General features: G+C 32.2%; 2 protein-coding genes and 1 long non-coding RNA gene across 5 annotated transcripts in view; all 3 read right to left on the bottom strand.

Moving 5' to 3' along the window:
- The window catches only part of LOC141447246 (uncharacterized), a 49,707-nt gene that overhangs the window by 11,792 nt on the left and 17,338 nt on the right, over nt 1-20,577 (bottom strand). The gene's annotated exons all lie outside the window — the stretch shown is intronic.
- Nucleotides 516-7,154, bottom strand: LOC141447245 (uncharacterized). Of its 3 annotated transcripts, none has more exons than XM_074114568.1 (3): nt 6,356-6,496; nt 2,929-3,057; nt 516-1,025 (listed from the first exon to the last, which is right to left on the bottom strand). In XM_074114568.1, exons 1-3 carry the CDS (start codon nt 6,356-6,358, stop codon nt 858-860), a joined length of 300 nt encoding a protein of 99 aa, XP_073970669.1. In that variant the 5' UTR covers nt 6,359-6,496; the 3' UTR covers nt 516-857. The 3 variants fall into 3 exon arrangements, with proteins under 3 accessions (XP_073970669.1, XP_073970667.1, XP_073970670.1); XM_074114566.1 differs by lacking the exon at nt 6,356-6,496 and adding an exon at nt 6,967-7,154 and having other exon boundaries at nt 523-1,025; XM_074114569.1 differs by lacking the exon at nt 6,356-6,496 and adding an exon at nt 6,967-7,105 and having other exon boundaries at nt 873-1,020.
- LOC141447244 (small ubiquitin-related modifier-like) lies at nt 6,964-18,484 on the bottom strand. The gene is made up of 8 exons (XM_074114565.1): nt 18,339-18,484; nt 18,114-18,230; nt 15,423-15,589; nt 13,440-13,576; nt 11,773-11,904; nt 11,491-11,635; nt 11,237-11,346; nt 6,964-9,690 (listed from the first exon to the last, which is right to left on the bottom strand). Exons 1-4 carry the CDS (start codon nt 18,351-18,353, stop codon nt 13,468-13,470), a joined length of 408 nt encoding a protein of 135 aa, XP_073970666.1. The 5' UTR covers nt 18,354-18,484; the 3' UTR covers nt 6,964-9,690; nt 11,237-11,346; nt 11,491-11,635; nt 11,773-11,904; nt 13,440-13,467.

Below are 20,577 nucleotides of genomic sequence, written 5' to 3'. Positions count from 1 at the left end.
CAAATATTACCTGAATTCTCCATTAACTACTTGTTAATTAATTTTAACTATTAATTATTAATTGTTAAAAACTATTGTAGCTTCGCAAATACTATGTTCCACAGAGGTTTCTTTAAACAAACTAAACTAAATGTATCAATATCCATAACCTTTGAAAAATAACCTTTACAAATTGAGCGCGATGAGAGCGAAGAAATCAAACATGTCATAACGCTTTGCTCCACTCTTTATAGATAGCGTTGCTCTATCTTCGCTTTGCTCGCCACTATGCGCGGTCCCATATGTTTACTTGTGTTTGATTTCGCCGCTTTGCTCTTCGCTATCATCGCCGCTTTGCTCGCCGCTCCACTATGTTTCCAGCCTAAGTACACCCGGAATTCACTTATAACAGAAAAGTTTTCTTCATAACTATGCATTTTTGTTTCTTATCCGAATAGCCCGCTGCTAAATTCAAAATCCAGATATTCTTTGTTTAGAAAAACTAAATTGTCGTAAATGATTTTCAATTACATTGCATTAAAGCTATTGTTATATTCAGTGTTCAGAATAATTTTATTATAAAATTTATAAAAAGAGATACATTTAGTTTTTAATTGGAGGGATGTACAATCACTAGCCACCGCTTTTTCAAATCTGAAAAAAATGGGATAACAACCACAGTTTTGGGAAGGTAAAATTCGAAGGCTTATGCCCTCGTGTAAATTACTGCATATTTACATATATTTTCTTAAAAACGTTACAAAATATTACATATTGTTCGTTCCTTATAATTAATATCAATTAATTGTTAATTAAAATTAAATTTAGTAATTTTTATAATAAATGAAAAAAAAAATAATAATAATAGAGAAAATAAATTAATTCGCCTCGAATAAAAATTGATATATGTATTCGTATATCTCCAAAGGATGTTCTAGAAACACAAATAATTCTTCCTCGTCCTTTAATCCTAGAGTACTAGGAGTGTCTTCTTTGTTCACAATTCCACGATTATATGCGAATCCTAAACTGGCTAATGATCTGCCCTAGGAACAGAAAATATGAAAATATTTTCAAAAAAAAAAAAAAAAAAAAATCAAAAATTTGTAAAAACTTTATTTTAATTTAAGGGTACGTCCATATCTAAGGATACTTGGGCGCCCGGGATCACCGCTTTGGTGTCCAGTATAGGTTAACCACTGAACTAATCTCTACCCTTATTAAAACTGTCCTGAACGACAGTTTGTATAAGGGTTGATCGTCAAAATTTGCACGAAAAAGCAGTAACGCTGAAAAACACCCAACTTTGACAATTTTTCTCTCTTTTTCTATAAAAGATAAATTTTCCAAATTTTCATTATAATATAGAGTAAATCCTCCTTTATAACTGTAATTTTTTTGCAACAACCCAGAACTAATAGATAAATATTATTATTACTCCTTAACAAAAACAGTTTAAAATGTTAAAAAAAATAATGGTTTAAAAAGGGGTCACACATAAATGGGGCTAACTCCTCACACATTCGATGTACAGCGTCGAGACCCCTCATTCATGAAAATCGGTTCACGCGTTTAGGCGCTACGCAGTTTAACAAAAAAACAAACGGTACCAAGAACAATTTTTGAAAATGATGTATTTGCACATTTTAGGCAACTTGTTTTCTCAAAATCTATTAGATCTGGGTTGTTGCAAAAAATTACAGTTATAAAGGAGTATACGCCCTTTATTTTAAAGAAAATTTGGGAATTTTATCTTTTACAGAAAAAGAGAAAAAAATTGTTAAAGTTGGGTGTTTTTTCAACGTTACGCTTTTTCGTGCACTTTTGGATTATCAACCCTTGTACAATTGTCCTGAGTTTAAATTATTATTATCCTACGTCTGTTAATTTATCCACATTAAATATCCATCTTTTCGCAGCGATTTCACTTGAATTTACCCATATCATATTAATTTTATTTTCTAAATACAGTAAAAGCTCCTTATTCGCGCTTCCTTCATTCGCGTTTTCACTATTCGCGGATTAAAAAAATGCGACCCAATTCCTATATTCGCGGAAGTACACTATGATAATAAAAGGATTCCAATAGGTATCCAACCCAATATCCTTTGTAAATGCCGTCAAATGGACTAATAAAAAAAGTAAAATAGATCTTATTACAACTTTGCCTAAAGTATGTTGTTAAATGATATCGCCGAGGACTTTGACATAAGCCGCCTTCGCCGCGATCGGTGTTTTTGAGAATGTAAACGCACAGAATGAAAGCAATTGTTCGTAATCCAGCAATAGAAAAAAATGGAAGTGGCGTTGTCATTATGGATCGAAGACCGCATCCAAAAAAAGGGTGCCCCTGAATGGTCCAATGGTCCGGGAGAAGGCAAAGTATCTTTACGCTCATTTTAAAGAACCTGTTGGTAGTTGTAGTGGCAAGTTCAAACTTTGACTGCAAACAAAAGCTTTTAAAAACTGCCAAGCAAGAGAAAATTACAAAATTCTTCAAACCATTGCCTATGCCTTAAGATAATTAATTAAAATGTTCAAAAACTTCAATTAAATTGATTTTTTTATATATTTGTTTTTTTTTTATTTTGTCAGCTAGGAACGTATCCCCTATAATCCCATATAAATTACCATTCCGTATTCACGGTTTCTGTATTCGCGGCATATTTATGGAACATATACCCCGCGAATAAAGAGCTTTTACTGTATCTATCGACTTTAATTTTTAGGTGATATTGATTTGAATCTATAAGTAATAAAGGTCCAAAACTTTTTGAACTTATTTTTTTCATTTTGTGATTAGTCTTGAACTTGAACTATAGCATATAAAAAGCAATCCTCCAGTTCAAGCTGTAATTAGGATTAATCCAGATGAGATATAATTAGGTAAGTATTTTAAAAAAAGATTGCCATTAAATAAAAATGAAATAAATAAAAATCCAATCTTACAATATCAAAGCTAACTGACATCATCACATCTAATAGAGCTTCATTCTTCTTTACTTTAAATTTTTCAACTGTTTCTGGACCGCTTACAACAGATATAGTTATATAGTTTGATTCCTTTGGTAATTTTACCTAAGAATTAAAAAAAAAAGAAGATTAATTTGAAGAAAAAGTCTGCAACAAAGTATGAATTTTGGGTCTAGTTATAATTTATATTACTTGCTTCGCGATTTAATGAAGCCTAAACGTTTATGAATATACCAAAAAAAAAAATAAAGATTTTCGTAATTCTCACCATCTTCTGTGCATTTGCGCAATTATCCAATCCAATTGAGATTACAGTTTGACGAGTGTTTTGATTGGTTAGGCTTTCGTCTATTTTCGGAATTTGTCGGAATTATCCAATCCAATTGAGATTACAGTCGGACGAGGTTTTGTTAAAAACTAGAATATCTTAACTAAATTCCTAAATTTGATGAAAATAGATCAATCGAAAATGCCACTTATTGTATTGAAAGTATCGATTTTTTAAATGAAACTTTGCAATTAAAATATCGAAATTTAATTTCTCTTCAATCATCCAAAAAAAAAAAAAGAAGATATTAAATAGATCTTTTAGTTAAATTTCTTTGAGAAAACGTTCAATTTTTCATTTTCAATTAAAGCCAAGACAAAAATTATAAAATAATTTAGAAAGAAATAATTTTTATATTCCAACTGACAATAAGTCACACGATTTTTTAAACAAAGGTGATTCTCGAACGCAGCAAGCATGAAAATTTTATCCAAAATTGATCTACCCACAAAATTACTGATTCTAACCTAGAAAGTTAGGATAGCAATACAGAATTTTGGAATTAGGGTGAAGGGACCAGTAATTGACTGGGCACCAGTAATTGACATACTAGAAATAAACTGGTATTATAAGGGATATGAGCCGTTTTTAGTGGTGATTCTTTCAATTTCGTTATTGAGAAGCCTTTAGGCAGCAGTTCCAGAAAAATATTAATTATTGGAAGGTTCCTTGGTATCAGTGGAAGGTTATTTGTGTTAAAAGTTCAAAATCAAGGAAAAAACAAGCCGTTGCTAAGGAGGATTGATAAGAAAATAATTTTTCTTTTTTCTTATTTTTCGTTTATTTGTTCATATATTCGTGTGGTTATCAATGTACTGTTATAATTAGTATTGCTTTTAGATTTCATTTATGTAGTTTTTTTTTTAATTATAAGAAGCATTGAGGAGAAAATGGGGCTGTCAATCACTGGTCCTTGAAACGGCAATCCGTCCAGTAATTGACATGTATGTCAATTACTAGTCCTACAGCTTTTTTGTTTGAGACCAGTGATTGACTTCCTGGGAAAATGATAAGATAGGTTGATAAATTTTATTATAATTAAAAATTCAATACATTGTAAAATAAAATCATTGATAAAAATCGGCAACATAAATAGTAAAACTTCCAACAAAATATGTTTAAATTAATGAATTAGCAAATGTACGCCTTATTTCAAGAGGGCATGCAGAATGATTATTCTGTAGAGAACAACAATGTATGAACAACAAACTGGAATAATCGTGATCGCCGAACAGCTTCCAAGGCCTACGTGATTGATAAAAACGACGCCCACTTATCGGAGTTGGAAAATCTCTCATTCTCCCTCAGTTTTGGGTCCCAGCCACATGACAAAGAAGAAAGGGAGGAAATGGCTAAACCATAGAATTCCATCAAAGGAAACGGCCAGAGGAAAAGTGAAGCTCCCTCAAGAAAGAGTCAATAACAGATATATATTTTTTAATCTAGTTTTTTTTTCATTGACGTTTCATTTATTTATTACTGTTATAAATGCGAATGCTAACAACATGTGGCGGGACGCGATGAACGTGCACACAATGTATAATATACATGTGCCCAAGAGGTAACTCAGTAATAATAAACAATAAAATACTGAATAGATGCAGAAAGTAAGAATGAATTACATTCAGATAGTTTGGTTTCGAAGCAAATGACACTGGCAGCACAGATTGTGGAAAATATTAGCGAAGCGCTCCAAAAGAAGGGAAGCGTAGGAGAAATTTGGTTCACTAGAAAGCACCAACAACTCGAACACAAAGTCGCGCAGTTGCGATCGGTAGCAGCGTTGAATGAATAAAACAAGGATGTGACCACATAGTCTAATCGGAAGTAGAGTTTGGTAAAGTGAGAACCAAAAACGTTCCCAAAAAAAAGGTTTAAGTAACAAAATATTTAGCGGAAACTTGAAAGGATAAGAGAGCGGAAGGGTTGAGAGAAAGAGATAAAAGCGAGCCGACAGACATTGTGTACGATCTAACAAGCATGTTAGCTAATATCTCCTTGGTACTATTGAAAGTAAGGGCTGTTCTTCAAATTACCTGTCTTGGTTTAGATTTAATTAAAACTGTCCGGTAGGACAGTTGTGTAAGGGTTGATCGTCAAAAACTGCATAAAAAAGAGTAACGATGAAAAAATATTAGATTATTTAGGTTTGCCTATTTAAAAACTGATTGTAATTAATTATGAATAAGACTGATTTTTGTTATAAATCCAATTGAAAAAGTGATTTAGGTGATTTAAGTGATTTATTTAGATTTAAAAGTGATTTTGAATGCATATCTTATGTCGTTTCATGAATATATTTGTATGTCAATTACTGGTCCCACTCCATGTCAAACACTGGTACCACCGAAAATTCGGTATGTCAATTACTGGGTCATTGACATATTTTCAAAAAAAATCATTTTTGGTTGACATAAAGATCGAATTTACTGCATTTAAAATATTAATAAAATAAAGTACATCCTACTGGAGCGGTACAATTTTACAACCTTCACCTGGAGCCAAAATAACGGAAGTTATTCTATCTTAAACTCGAATTTTTTCTTAAGCAGTCAATTACTGGTCCCTTCACCCTAAATAAAAGTTTTTTCAATGCAAAATAACAGAAAGCGGTTACAATTTCTCCGACAAATTCCGAAAATAGACGAAAGCCTAACCAATCAAAACACTCGTCAAACTGTAATCTCAATTGGATTGGATAATTGCGCAAATGCACAGAAGATGGTGAGAATTACGAAAATCTTTAATTTTTTTGGTATATTCATGAACGTTTAGGTTTCATTAAATCGAGAAGCAAGTAATATAAAAAAGAGGTAATTCTAATTAAAAGCAACATTTATTATTTTCTGAATCAGGGAGCTAAAAATAAGTAAAACGTTTTCATTTTTTATAAGAAATATTACTAGCATTTTAATTTTACCTTCATCTTAAACCAATAGGTTAAAACAGTAATAACTAGGCGTACTTTATTAATTTCACAGACCAGCACAATGTTCAATAAAATTGAGTTGAACAATTTTATTTTAAGACACTTGAGCCAGCAATTGTAGCGGGAAATGTAAACATAATACCCACCATGTTGTCGAGTTTAAGAGCTCGGCTAGCATGTGCTGAAGTTTCAATTTGTTCTCATAGAAAATATTTACATATGTAGCTAAATCACCATTTTTTTAAAAATGAAAAATCAAGCTGAGTAAACAACTTTGTTTCAATTATAACACAACTTTTGGTATAACCTTACGAGCATGTAAATCCCAGATTTTTGATAATTGATCAATATTTCACAGCTTAGATAATAATAGACTTAATTAATTTTTATATGAGAAACAGTCGCTGAACCTCAAAGTTGGTAAAAATTAAAGTATAATTCGGTCAACTGCGTTTTTAACATATAATTCGATGAAAAAGACCCTTCAAACTGTGCCTCAACCCACTTGAAAATGGTCCCTTTTAACATGAATTCATCTTATACTAAAGTTACGGCAAAGAAAACGCTAAAAAAAAAGAAGTTAAATTAGCAAAAAAAAAAGAGGTAAAACTTCTCTTTAATTAAATGTCTTAAAATTTTCTTCATATTTTCTTACAACACTCTTTTAAAAAACTTTATTATGAATTTCCAAACATTACCATAATTTATCTAAATTTTAAAAAATACAAAACAAAAAATCTTTTGATAAAAAATATACCTTGTTTGGTTCTTCTTCATTTTTAGGTAGTTTCATTTTTTGGTTTACTCTCTTCAAAAATTTATTGCTTGAATAATTAGAAAAAAAAAATTGTTTAAAAAGTAAAACTTTAAACCTTCAAGTTCAACAACTATAAACACCATTAAACGCTTGTATCTTTTCTAACCATTAGACAATATGCCTGCCCATCATGGCGAAGTGAATCAATGCTGCCAATACATATTAACATTACTCAAGTATCTGTACCAAAATATAAATATTCATAACATCGAATGAATTTATTTCCAGTTGATAAAATATTTTATTAAAATAATTATACTTAACGAACTGGTAACAATCTATAATTGAATTGTAAAACTTAACCCTTAACGGTCCAATGCCGCCATATAAGCGGCATTGCACTTTTACTTACTGGGACCAATGCCGCGTATATGGCGGCAAAAATCTTTTTTTTTCTTTTTTTTTAGCGCATCAACAGCTGAGGTTATGGGGCATCCATAAATGACGTGGGGGGGGGGGGTAGGGGTAGAAAAATTGTGACACTTTTGTGACAAAAAGGGGGTTAGGGGGGATAGAATCAGCGTTATGTCACGTTTTTTTTATGTCACTTTTTCATTTCCTTTTTTTTTTTTGAATAGCGCGCGTTTTGTGTACCATATGATTTTCGTTTTCATCGATTGGGTTATCGATATGTCGGTATATACAAGAGCGCTACTCAAAGACTGTTGTTTTGCATTGGTTTTTATGGCTGTTGATACCGTTTGTTGACAATAAGATCGGAAATTTATATTATAAAATGTCAGAAAATCTTTAATCAATGTTTTTACAAAGCTGTAAGAGTAGCATATCCTTCAATACAAGGAAAATATCTGCCGCACAAAGTAAAAGAAAAATTGGAATGAATTAAAAAAGAAGTCAACAAATTCTGTAGATTTGAAAGAAATTGCAGCAGGAAGTAAGAAGAAATTAGATTTCTTTTTTGGGGGGGGGAATTGGGACTCAGTGTGGCAAAGGGGGCAGGGGGTCAAAAAAGGAGATTTCTAGCGTTACATCATTTATGGACGTCCCCTTATTAGCGCTCGGAGCTTTTTTCAGTGCACTGCCGGCCTCCGGACAGTGTTCTCCCGTTACAGGACAGTGAGCTGTAAGAAGCTCCTAGGAAGAAAAAATCTAAGGGCCAGCAGCTGGATTCGAACCCGGGACCACATAGCTAATCCCTCCCCTAAAAATCTCTTTATTACTTTTATTTCTATTATTGTCGCCATATTTACAATTAGCGCACTTCTGTACCCTTCTATGAATTTATGTACTTCCACTTGTTATCTATCTTCTATACTTGATTTAAATATGTTAAGCCCGCAGTTCTTCTTCGTATAGAAAATAGCTTGGACCTGGTGGGAAGTAAACTTGAAATACTTCCGGACCGTTAAGGGTTAATATGTGACTGGGCATCAATTCATTTAAATGCAAGTAAATATAAATAATTATTTATACCTTTATTCTGTCATACAATAACTTGATTTAGTTTCTCATATTTGTTTTTGCTGTTTTTTGTTCCTTATATGAGGGCCTCCGCTATTCTAAAATTACCTTCTTGATAAGTTGTAGAAGAGATATTTCTAAAAGTCAAAGTCATCTATCAGTTTGTCAAAACAGTGGCTAAAGACATTTCAGCATTGTTTTCTTTGTTTTGTTCTTTTACGTCAAAAATTGGTGTAGAAAATTTCCAAGAGATTGGAAGAAGTATTTTCTTATAAGAATGTTCTAATCCAGTATTTAGTCGGCATTACCTAAATCCGGATTCTAGGCCAGCACTTACATGATTGGGTTTAAGTGTATCTACAGGTCAAAGCCCATAAAAATCCATATTAGGTCACAATGTACTTGAATATATTTACATCCATTTCTTTTTAAAACTGAAATATGAAAGCCAATCGATAGATTGTTATATAGATGATAATATTTTGAGATAACTATATTCCCTGTTGTTTTATCTATCAAAAATGTAATCAAATTTAAAAAAAACTTAAACGAATTGCGTACGTAGTTTTCTAGTTAAATAAACGCTTTTGAACTTGTAGCCCATAAATATGCACTTAATTATAATTTTGATGAAAATAAAATGTATTTTAACTTCAAATTTACGTACATATGTATAAACAGGTTGGTTGTAAGAGTACCAAATAATTTCACTTTTAACCTCTTCAGTTAGCTTCAAATTACTATTTTACTTTTAGGTTCTATTTATGCAGCTAGAAAAAGCAACAAAACAAAACAAAAATCTAGCTCTAATACTTATTTCACAAATTAGAGAATTTGTACGACAGTACTCTTTAGTTATTTGTAAAGTTGCGAATTTAATTGCAATTTTAAATCAATTTTCAGTCAATTTTAAATCTTACATTTAAGAATTGCCGTGAACGTACTTTAGAACAAATCATATAATTCCCAAATTAAAGTCTCATTTTCAAATTCCTGCTGAAACTTTAAATGACTAGTTAAGCTAGGACACTGGTCCTTGCAGTGCTTTCTCATTTTCTGAAAGAATCCTTGCTCGCAAGCAACGGTAAAGTATCCTTTTGGCGCTGGTTAAGGATCATGCTAAATCGGGCTGAGGTAGGATAGCTTCTCCAATCCAATCAAACGGTACACCTATTCGTTATCATATATCCAGCGGAGGAAAGAATTCACTGTAATACCACCAGTCTTAGCAGCATCTGAAAACTTCGAAGTTTCTTACATTACTCTAGGTGTTAATCACGATGCCAAACGGCGTTTCAATCAACATTGAGGAAGATCTCGAATTGTTGCGGAGATAAGATTTTGAATAAGAAGATTTGTTGCATAAAGGAAGAAAGTCGAAGAATTTTCTATAGTTGGATTTAGATTCTTCAGTTATACATATGAGATCTTGAGATCGTTATGGAGAATAGAGTTGGAATAAAATGAAAAGTATGTATCTTTTGTTTATTAGAATGTTTGGTTAAATTCCACAGTTCAAGTCGGCAAGTCCAGATCGGGTTAAGTACACTGCAGTATATTAGTCATCTATGTCCCAGTAGTAGCTTTGATTGTCTGCTAATCAATCGCACAAACAGTAATTTGTTTCGTCGGTTGTGTACCAAGTCTTTTTAGTTTAGTGTGCGAGTTCCACTTTACTCATTTGTCGATTTACATCCCAAGGTAGCGAATTAAGATAGCAGAAGCAAGTGGAATTGATTCATAGCAGGACAAGAGTTACTGGGCAGAATGCAAGTTATATGTTAGTATTTTTGAGCATTTGACTCTCCACTTCTTAGCCAATTGTTCTAATTTCTGTAAATGGGTCTGCAGATGAAAGGAATCTGTTGAGGCGTCCGAACTAGAAGAGGGAATGGCATATCGTCAACGTAAGTGCAGAGCAGTTTGTTTCAGTGAATTGGTAGGTCATATGCGGGCCCTGTATAGAGAAGCGGTCCGAGAATACTACCTTGAGGTACACCAGCCTGTGCCAGAGAGTAGTCGGAAGAGGCTGATCCACAACTAATCGTAAAGAAATGGTCAGTAAGAAGTGATAGTGATAATTAGCTAGTAGATTTATGGAAGACTCCTTTCATAATAATCCACAATAATCCTGAGTGCCCAACTCGATCATAGGCTTGAGCCACGTCGAGAAAGGTCCCTCAGCAATAATGTTTCCACCCTAGAGAATTGGCTGCGCTGTTGTCGAAAGCTCAACTGATGTGTTGGAAATGCAGTCGCTGTGAAGTTTTTTATTATTTTATTATTATTATTTTTTTATTATATTATTATTATTATTCTGTCTCTTTTACATTATCAGTAATCGTCCAAGATTCGTTATAACTCCAAAATTAAAGCCTCATTTTAAAATTTCTAAAATAATCAATAAAAATAAATAAATAATAAAAAAAACAAATATACAGTTTTTATAAAACACCAAGGACAAATCCTTAATTATTTTCCTAAAATGGATAACAAACTGATAAGACGGTAAGAATTTGGAAGTTACTAAGTTTTGGGATCCTCTTTTCTACAGAGAGATTTCCCAATTTAAAGGAAAATATGTTGTCCTGAGAAATGAGTTGTTAATGTAATTTAGGAAAACTAAAACTTGATTTAAGAATTTGTGTGGTTATCAAGTCGTACCTTGGCGATTTTTCTTGACGATAAGAATTTTATTACATGTTTGACGTCAGAAGGGGGGTGAATGGTTTTTGGTGGTAAGGAGAAAGATTAGAAGAGGGTCTGCTATTACGTCAGTTTCAAATACCTGGGTAAGAAGTGAAAACCATTAGTTCTTAAATTCTGTCTCTTTTACATTATCAGTAATCGTCCAAGATTCGTTATAACTCCAAAATTAAAGCCTCAATTTTAAAATTTCTAAAATAATCAATAAAAATAAATAAATAATAAAGAAATCAAATATGCAGTTTTTTATAAAACACCAAGGACAAATCCTTAATTATTAAAAATAAATCCCTATTTATTTTCGATTCTATATATATATAAGTATACCCAACATACATTAATTCAGGATGTGATAAAAAATGTAAGATCTCCTAAAAACGTCTATTATGGCTCCATCAATCAATTGTCGACTAATTGGTGTATCATCTTCAGTTATAAATAGTCCGTCATAAATAAATACCAATGATTCAATTGGAACGCCCTAGAATAAATAATAATAATAATATAAATGATAAGAATAATTTATACATGCATAAACAATGGAAAAGTAAATGTAAATAGTAGGAAAATAATCTTTACAAATGAGCAAAATAATACAATTTGAAATTTTGTACTTACTATAAATTTACTATAAGAAAGCATTATCTTTTTAAATTTTGTAAATACATTCATACGATATTGGACCATTCCACCAATCGCCGTAGTCAATCTAATGATAATAGTCTCGGATGTTCCAGGAATATTTTGCCACTGTAAACAAACAACTTTACCGTTACATTTTAATACACTTATAGTAAACAAACTTTTGTTGGAATATTTATACAATAAAATACCGGCTCTTCCATTTTATTGTCAAATAACTATTGCTACTGATTAGTTTCTGCGAACTTACTGTTGTATTAAAATTTCCGTAGCCACAGTGTTTATACTTGTTTCATTCAGTGTACATTCTAAATATCCCGCTCTCTTTAAAAGTTAAGGCTGCTTTTAGATAAAAATTAAATCAAATAATTTATACTCTAAAAATTATTTAATTCAAGAATAAATTGGAATCATTCATTTTTCCTTTGAATATTTCAATATTTCCTTATTGTTTTGTAAACATACTTTTAAAAGTATATCCTTCACGTCAGCCAAAGTATTTTATTTTAAGTTCGATATCTATTTTGTTGATTTATCGAAATAAAACAATCGAGTTCAATTTCGTCCTCAGAATTCCCCCCCCCCCTTAAATAAAGTATAGTTTAAATTTTTTATAATTACGCTATCTCTCGTTACAGACAATACTGTCTGCCTGAACTTGTCCACTGATCAAATCAAGTTTTATAAGCTTCAATTATATTTTGTTGTAAATTTTGAGTTATTAATTTAAAATCATTGATTACAGTTTCAATTTTTAATGCTTAGAGATTAAAATGTAAGGACACTAAAAGCAGATAGAAAAAAAAAAAAAATAGAGAATTCGGAAAAAGTTCTCTTGAAACTAAAAATCATTCTAAAATTTTTAGTAAAACCGAGTACTGGTTGCAATCAATAATATTTAATAGTAAGACATACTTTACCTCATCGAGAAGGCCCGTATCCTTCAGCTTGTGTTTTTATGAATATTATATTTATGCTGTTTCATAATTCATTCTAGGAAATTCATTTTACTGCGTATATTTGAAGACATTCTGTTATATTCTTCATAATTTATTCTAGGAGAATCATTCTATTAGATTCATTGTACAGCATATATTTGAAAACATGCTGTTAAATTCTTAATAATTCATTCTATTAGATTCATTTTACTCCATATATTTGTAAACATGCTGTTATATTCTTCATAATTCATTCTACTGCATACTTTTGAAGACATGTTGTTACATTCTTCATAATTAATTCTAGGAGATCCATCCTATCAGGTTCATTCTACTGCATACATTTGTAGATATATTATTGCTGTGTTCAACAGGAATCAATCGTTCCATGTCTATTTCTAGTTCCATGTCTAGTTCTATTCATTAAAATAGTTTATCCAGAAGTGTTCTTAATTTATTATCTACTAAGTAACATTATTGTTCTATTAAACGTATTAAACTACTTGCATCTAATTCTAATTAACTTTAAAAAAAAACTTCAAAAGATAGATTAAGAAAATTCAGGTAGGCTGTCCCAACTACCAATTACATGTCTTGGACAAAGACTGGTAGCAAACTTACTACATAACTAATTATTTTTATGCACCATTAAAAAAAAATTCAAGACCTAGACCGAGAATCGAACCCAATACCAATTATACTTACTAGCTTTTACAGATACGCCTCTAACCGCTCAGCTACTATGTTGCCTTCTTTCAATACTACATGGCGAGTTATTTACTAAAATGTTTTCAACAAGAAATAGTAGTACCTCAGAGACCTTCATTATTACGATATTGCCACTGTGAAAAGTTAAAACATTTATTAAAACTAAAGATGTACACTAAATAAAAAGTTCATTTCATAAATTTTTCATTTTTATTACATTTTTTGACCAAATAAACTGTGAAATATTTTATTTAAATAACATTGGTTGAACCACGTTTTATTGAATGTGAAAGATTGAAGTTAAAAAGACGGTCTTCAGGGAACAGAGGATGCATTTGAGAAGTTTAAGACGAATTATGTTGGACACAACAAAGATGTTGCTGTTGTTGATTTTCTTTATTCTGTAATATTTTTTCCCTCTTTCTTATCAAAAGATTGATCTGAGTTCATGATGAAAAAATACTACATTTTTCTATTACATATCGTGTCTATTTTCAAGACCAACAATTGAGAAAGCACTGGCAATTTTTCCCTTTGTGTTCATTGAACAACAGAAAATACTGGCCAATTAATACGAGGTGCGGCTATTAAATAATGAGACTGATGCTGCTACAGAAGAACTATGCATGCGCCAAATCCTAACGACCTACACAGCTGTGCAGCGTAAAGCCTTCTCTTTCCATTGCAGCGTCACACGTGTTTGTAGAGAAATCTGTCTGACCGGAACCGTCGTTTGTGTAAGGAGGTGTTAGTTTCGTTTTGCCCAAAAACATGATACTACACATGTCATGAAATTTCACATGATACATGGTAAAAACCGCTACTGAAACTTATTTTTTATTAAAAGAAGTTTATGGCGATAAATGTTAATCTCGTGCGCGAGTTTTTGAGTGGTTCAAGCGTTTTCAAGATGGCCGCGAGAAGACGTCGGAGATGATGACCGCCCGGGTCGCCCTTCCTCGTCCAAAACGGATGAAAATATCGATTATAATTAATCAACATTACTACCGTGAGGTGCTTGCTCAACTCCGTGAAAGAGTAAGGCAAGAAACGACCCGATTTGAGGAAGAACCAAGTCACGGGGGTTCTCCATCAAGACAACGCGCCGGCTCACACTGCATTGTCTGTCAAGACGTTTCTGGCCAAGTACAAACATCCCAGTTTTAGGCCATCCGCCTTATTCGCCTGAGCTGACCCCATATGACTTTTGTCTGTTCCCTAAAGTCAAATCTGCATTAAAAGGAACACGATTTCAGTCCGTTGAAGCTGTGAAAGAAAAAGCTGCACGCGTCATGCAGGAGCTGACAGAAAAAGACTTCCAGCACTGTTTCGAACAATGGTAAATTCGCGTGGAGCGTTGTAGGGTTAGGGGAGGGGTGTATATTGAAGGTGATAATAACTAAATATGTTTAAATTTAAAATAAAATGTTCTACAGCAATGGTCTCGTTATTTAATAGCCTCAACTGGTAGCTCGTTATTTCTGTCATTGCACAATTATAGATTGGAAAAATGAGATGATAAGTAACTTTTTTTTTAAACAAATAAAAAGCAGCCATACGCAGGATGCGAACCAATGACCTTTCACTCAATAAGCCACGCTCGTTACCCCTAGACCAACCTGCCCTATATTTGAAGGAAACATGTAACTGATTTCATTAAATCATTTCTTGATTAATCTCATTTGATGTTTTTTAATCATGTTTATTAAATTTTTTTCTAAATAGTACATTTCTCAAATTTTAGATTGTTAGTAATGCGCATATTTTAAATAAGCTGAATTTATATAATAAGTAAGCTACATACATTGCTAAACCAACCTTTATTTTAATGTTATTTGGTCAGTTTTAAAAATGAGAAAAAAAAATGTATATACCTATATTACAAAATAATTTTTAAAAAAATCAGTTCAAGACATTGATAAATATTTTATGTGATAGTTACCAAAAATAATTTATCTTTTATATTTATTTAGAATTTACATTAATTTTTTGCCGGCACAAAAATTTGGAATTCCAGCTCCAGACATCCGTCTATAGACTTCAATTATGGCTTCATCTGGTAATTCCAAAGATTCAGGCGTATCTTCTTTGTTTACCTTGACACCATCGTACATAAATGATATACGATGTTTCTCTGATTGAATGCCCTAATTATAGAAATGGGAAGAGAAATTAATATTAGTTTATAAAAACAAGAACACAATTACAACACAAAAGAACACATAAAAAAAATAATAAAATGTAAACATTTGATAAAGAAATGTATCTTAAGCAAAGCAGCATTCGATTAAGTCCCCTTCATCCAAAATAAATTTTGTTTAAGTCAAAAACAAAAAAAAAGTGGCTAGATTCAAAAGAAATTCAAAATTCATATCTAGTTTTACATATGATACAATAGTGACCTGTTAAAACCGCTAGAATTTGAATAAAAGTATAAAGAGATAGAGTACCAATGTCTGCACTAGAAAAGTAGCGATAGGTGAGGGGATATACACGAGACATGGGATTCCATTAAGATGTGTATAAAGACGTACTGGTAAAAGAAGAAGTGATTGGTTCGATGAAGAATTTGAAAGAGCCCTGAAAGATAGGAACGAAGCTATGAATGAAGGTATTCAAGAAGAACAGGAGACAAGCTACAGAAGACGATAAACAGTAAAAAGTAAGGTGGCTAAAGGTTACTTGTAGAAAGAGAAGCTGGATGATCCGCTACTAGGATATGATTGTAAACAAAGTAAGAACTTTTATTGAGGTATGCAAGATTTTAAGGTTGGGTTGCAGCCAAGGACAAATTGTTGTAAAGATAAGAGGAGGAAGTTAGTTGAGAAAAAAGGAGAAGATAGTGGAAACATGGATGCAATATTTCGATTGTCTTTCGAATAGCGGTGAACATGCAGAGAGACAGATAATGGAATCATCAGGATTAAGAGAGGATGATGACGATGAAGTGGAACCTCCAGATATGGAAGAATTCTTGCAAGTGATTAAATCACTCAAAAATAATCCCCAGGCTGTGATAGCATAGATGAGGAGGTGTAGAACTTCAGAAGATGCTTAAAGAGTGGACCATTGCTACAGTGTGCCGTACTCTAAAATCAAAAGCTCCAACACTCCCTCGGAGAATATCAGTGTGGATTTGGGCAGAATAGATCAACTATCGACCACATTTTACTCCTTCAAGCAGATGCTTGAAATGGTCAGCGAATTCGGTATCGAACTACACTATCTTTTCATTGATTTCAAGCAAGCGTACGATAGTATTAAGAGAGAGGAATGACTGAAGGTCATGTTTACTCGTACTCTAGGACTTCCGAGGAAGCTGGTTGGACTTACTACAATGACCCTTGCAGGTAGCAAGCTGTAAGGGTTAAGGTACAAGGATTACTGTCGGACGCCTTCTTAGTTAAGGACGGCTTGAGACAAGGTGACCCTGTTTAATATAGCCTTGGAAGTGGCTATATTAAATTCATATTAACCCGAATGGCACTATTTATAACAGAATGAGTCAACATTTAGCTTATGTAGACGATGTTTTGCTGTAGGCTCGATCGAAGTCAGTCTTAGCTTGAGTTTTTGAATAATTCGAAGCCATAGCAAGGAAGATGGGTCTGCATATAAATGAGGAGAGGACTTTTTAATTAAAAACTTCTAGAAGAACCAGGGTCGGATGGAATCCAATATGAGCCTTGGAGATCACGTGTTTAAATCGGCAAGCCAGTTTAAATATCTGGGAGCACCTCGTGACTGGAAAAAATAACGAAACTGTAGAAGAAATAAAAGCAGGAGTGGCAACAGATGTTTCTTTGCCCTCCAGAAGCTGTTCAAATTCAGGAGTTTGACAAGAGAGCTAAGGTCCTTATTTACAAAACACTCATACGATCTGTGGTTACGTATGGTCGTGAAAGTTAGGTACTTTACAAAAGCTACCGAAAAACTGCTCAACATATGGGAAAGAAATGTTCTTCAACTAATATTTGGACCTGGTCTACGAAAATGGGCACTGGAGAATCTAGAAAAATGAAGAACTTCGGCAGATGTTCGGGTAGATCTGGTATCTTTTTTTAAAGAAGAGAACCAGTTACGATGGCTTGAACATGTTGAAAGAATACGACAAAACCGAATTCCAAGGAAACTTTTGGTGGTAAAGCCAGGAGGAAGCCGTAACAGAGGGGAGACCTTGTATGAGACAGTGTGGAGGAAGTATGCGAGGGATGCGTGTCAGAAGATGGCGGAGGAACGCCTACGACGAAGCCGAAGGGCGAAAGATAGTGGAGGAGACCCAAGTCCTTGTAGGGCCGTAGCGCCATGGGGTAGGTAGTTTTATGTATGATTATCGGTCAAAACAAAAAATAAATAAATAAACTAATTTTGCAAAATACTCGGAAGTACTATCGAGTAGAATTTTTTGTTTTTTTTGAAACATTTTTCAGAATTAAAACTTAGCACATAATGGCACCCAACTTAGCCTCAGATCCTTTATACTTTTTGTACATTATGGCCGCTAACAATCCCCAAAAAAGAATCACTAAACTTCATCAGATTCGTTAAGTTCAGCTTATCATAATGACTTAACAGCCATCCTTAATATTACGTTTTTAATCTAAGCAAATTAAAATTAGCTGCTTATTTTTAATTATTGTAATATCATACTTATTATAGTAATATAATTACAGCAAGTCTGATGTAAGATCGCATCAAAGTTCTCATTTTGACCTTAGTTTTAACTCTGAACTTAACAATGGCGTATTGTTCGCTCAGCACCATCAATCTAATCATTTTTGGTTTTCCCTACAAAAGAAATAATTACGAAAAAGAAAAAAATAATAAAACCAAATATAGAAATATAAGAAATCAAAAATATGAGAGTCTAAATTAAAAAAAAGAGAGAGAAATTACCTTTAAATCTTTCATTTTATGTCAAATAAAAAAATAGTATCCAAAATAGCTGCTTTATTAATTACTAATTTCAAGTGATGTAGGAATTACGTCATAAATCAAGATGGTAGACTAACATGTTTGTAACCTAAATGTTCTTTATTTTAAATAAAACAAAAAGTCCCTACATTCTTAATAGAATAATCTAGTAACATGATAATCTTTTATTTATACAAAAAAAATACCTTTATTTTATGAAGAATAATGTTTAATCAAAAAATGTTAAATGCTTAATTTATTTACCTCTTTCAGTTCACTAAGTACCAGCACTTTTATAAAAAATAAATACAGAACAAATTTTACATAACTTTGAATTCATAATATCTATAATTGTTATAAAAGCAAAAAAAACATAAAACAGATGAAAATATTAAATAACGCAATAAACCGCAAAATATCATTTATTCCAGGCGGAGCCCCCCTTTGAAGCAATTGCATTTAAACAAAACCAATGTTTATTTTAGTTGTTCATTAGCATTATGTGTTTGTGCATGTACAATATTTAAGGTAAATTAATGAGCAAAATTATTTAATTAGTGAACGGTAAACTTCCAAAATTGAACACATTTTTTTTTTTGCAAACAAAAAAACGAATGTAATAATATGTACAAACAAAATTACTTTTTTATATTAAAATAGTAATCAATAGTGTAGCGTGATGATTTTATCTGAGTAAGTTGTAGCTTTGTAAGGAATTTCCAGTTGTTATAGTGATTGTTGTTATGCTAAACCTCGCCTCATCGCATTTTCTAGCGTTTTTTTTTTGTTTAAGAAAAAAGAAAAAGTATTTAATTAATTTAAAATTAAAAACTATTATTTATTTAGACAATTTCGGTTTTAATTAATTTAACGAGCGTTTTCACTGCCTTTATTCTCACTAATAATTAAACACAAATCTTTTGAGATTAAATTCAAGCTTATCATATTTGTGATATTATCAACTTAAAATCCCCAAACTTCCGCCATATTAAATGCAATGTTCCAGTAAAAATTTTAATTTTCAAGCAAATTTTACCATATCTTTTTTTTTTACCAGATTAACAGTGAAAGGTAGTCGAATGAATGAATTCACTAGGTTTGTTTACAAACAAAAACTTGTTTGATATTATTTATTAACGCTGCATCGTAGAATGTAAATAAATATTGCTTGAAACAAAATTGATTTTCATAGTACTGGACAATTACGACGTTTTAAATAGTTATTAAATTTTTGATTAAATCGTTTAAAAATATATAATCTCATTTCGGTAGCTATGCTTGATTTATAGCAAATATTTAATTTAATACTGACGGTTTTGGTAATTCGGTCATTTCATGACCTTTGACCTCTGAACTACCTACGCAAAATGTCATTGTTCTCCCACTTTCCCTAAGGCCTATCCATGGATTTGATAATTTTTTACAAAATAATTTCTGGATTTTAAAAATTTGAGAAATTTTTCTGGATTCTTGCAGATTTTTCTTTTTTGTTCTGAAAAAAAAAAAATCCTATAAATAATAAAATTAGCTTATAATGAGAAATTATCTGCAATGGAAAAACTAAACCTGTCTACTATTACGGTGTCAATATTTATAATATTTATAAGATTTATAACAGCTAAAATAAAATCAAAGAAAAATAGCGAAACGGTAGATATTGGAAAATTTTATAAGGAGAGTGTCTTCACGGAAAAGCTGGCTACCTGAGGAAAAAAAAAGAAATTTTTTTTGTATTAAGAATTAGGTTTTTTCGTTGAAATAGTTTTTAGTCGGCTAATTCTCGAAGAGAGGCCCGGGTCAGAAGAAAGAAGAAAGAAGAGAGAAGAGAAACGAGAGAAGAGGCAAGCAGACAGCGCTTCCAGCGGAGACTAGTGGAAGGAGGCAGCAGGTTATGGAGAGGAGTATGGCGAGTGTGTTGGGCTGAACCATTAGTGGATTTTGCTATCTGTTTAGCACGCTACTTTCTCAAAAGTCCTTCAAAAAGGAAAACTGAAGGAATACCCGAAAGGGGTTTAAGAGGAGCAGCGAGTCCAGACCAACAACAGGTGCTTTTGTTTGTGGAAAAAAAGACTAACAAACTAAATTCGGTGCCGACCCGGCCCCACGAAGTTATTTTATTTTATTTTAATTACTTACTAATCCTTGGGTTTATGTGGCCACTTAAGTATAACTGTAATTATTTGTTTTAGGGGTAAGGAATTTAATTGTAAATAAATTTCGA

The sequence above is a fragment of the Rhodnius prolixus genome, unplaced genomic scaffold, assembly GCF_049639745.1.
Source record: "Rhodnius prolixus isolate KJV_2025 unplaced genomic scaffold, Rpr scaffold_7, whole genome shotgun sequence".
Lineage (NCBI taxonomy): Eukaryota > Metazoa > Arthropoda > Insecta > Hemiptera > Reduviidae > Rhodnius > Rhodnius prolixus.
The sequence above is the reverse complement of the archived record's forward strand: the minus strand, read 5'-3'. Positions and strand labels throughout refer to the sequence as shown.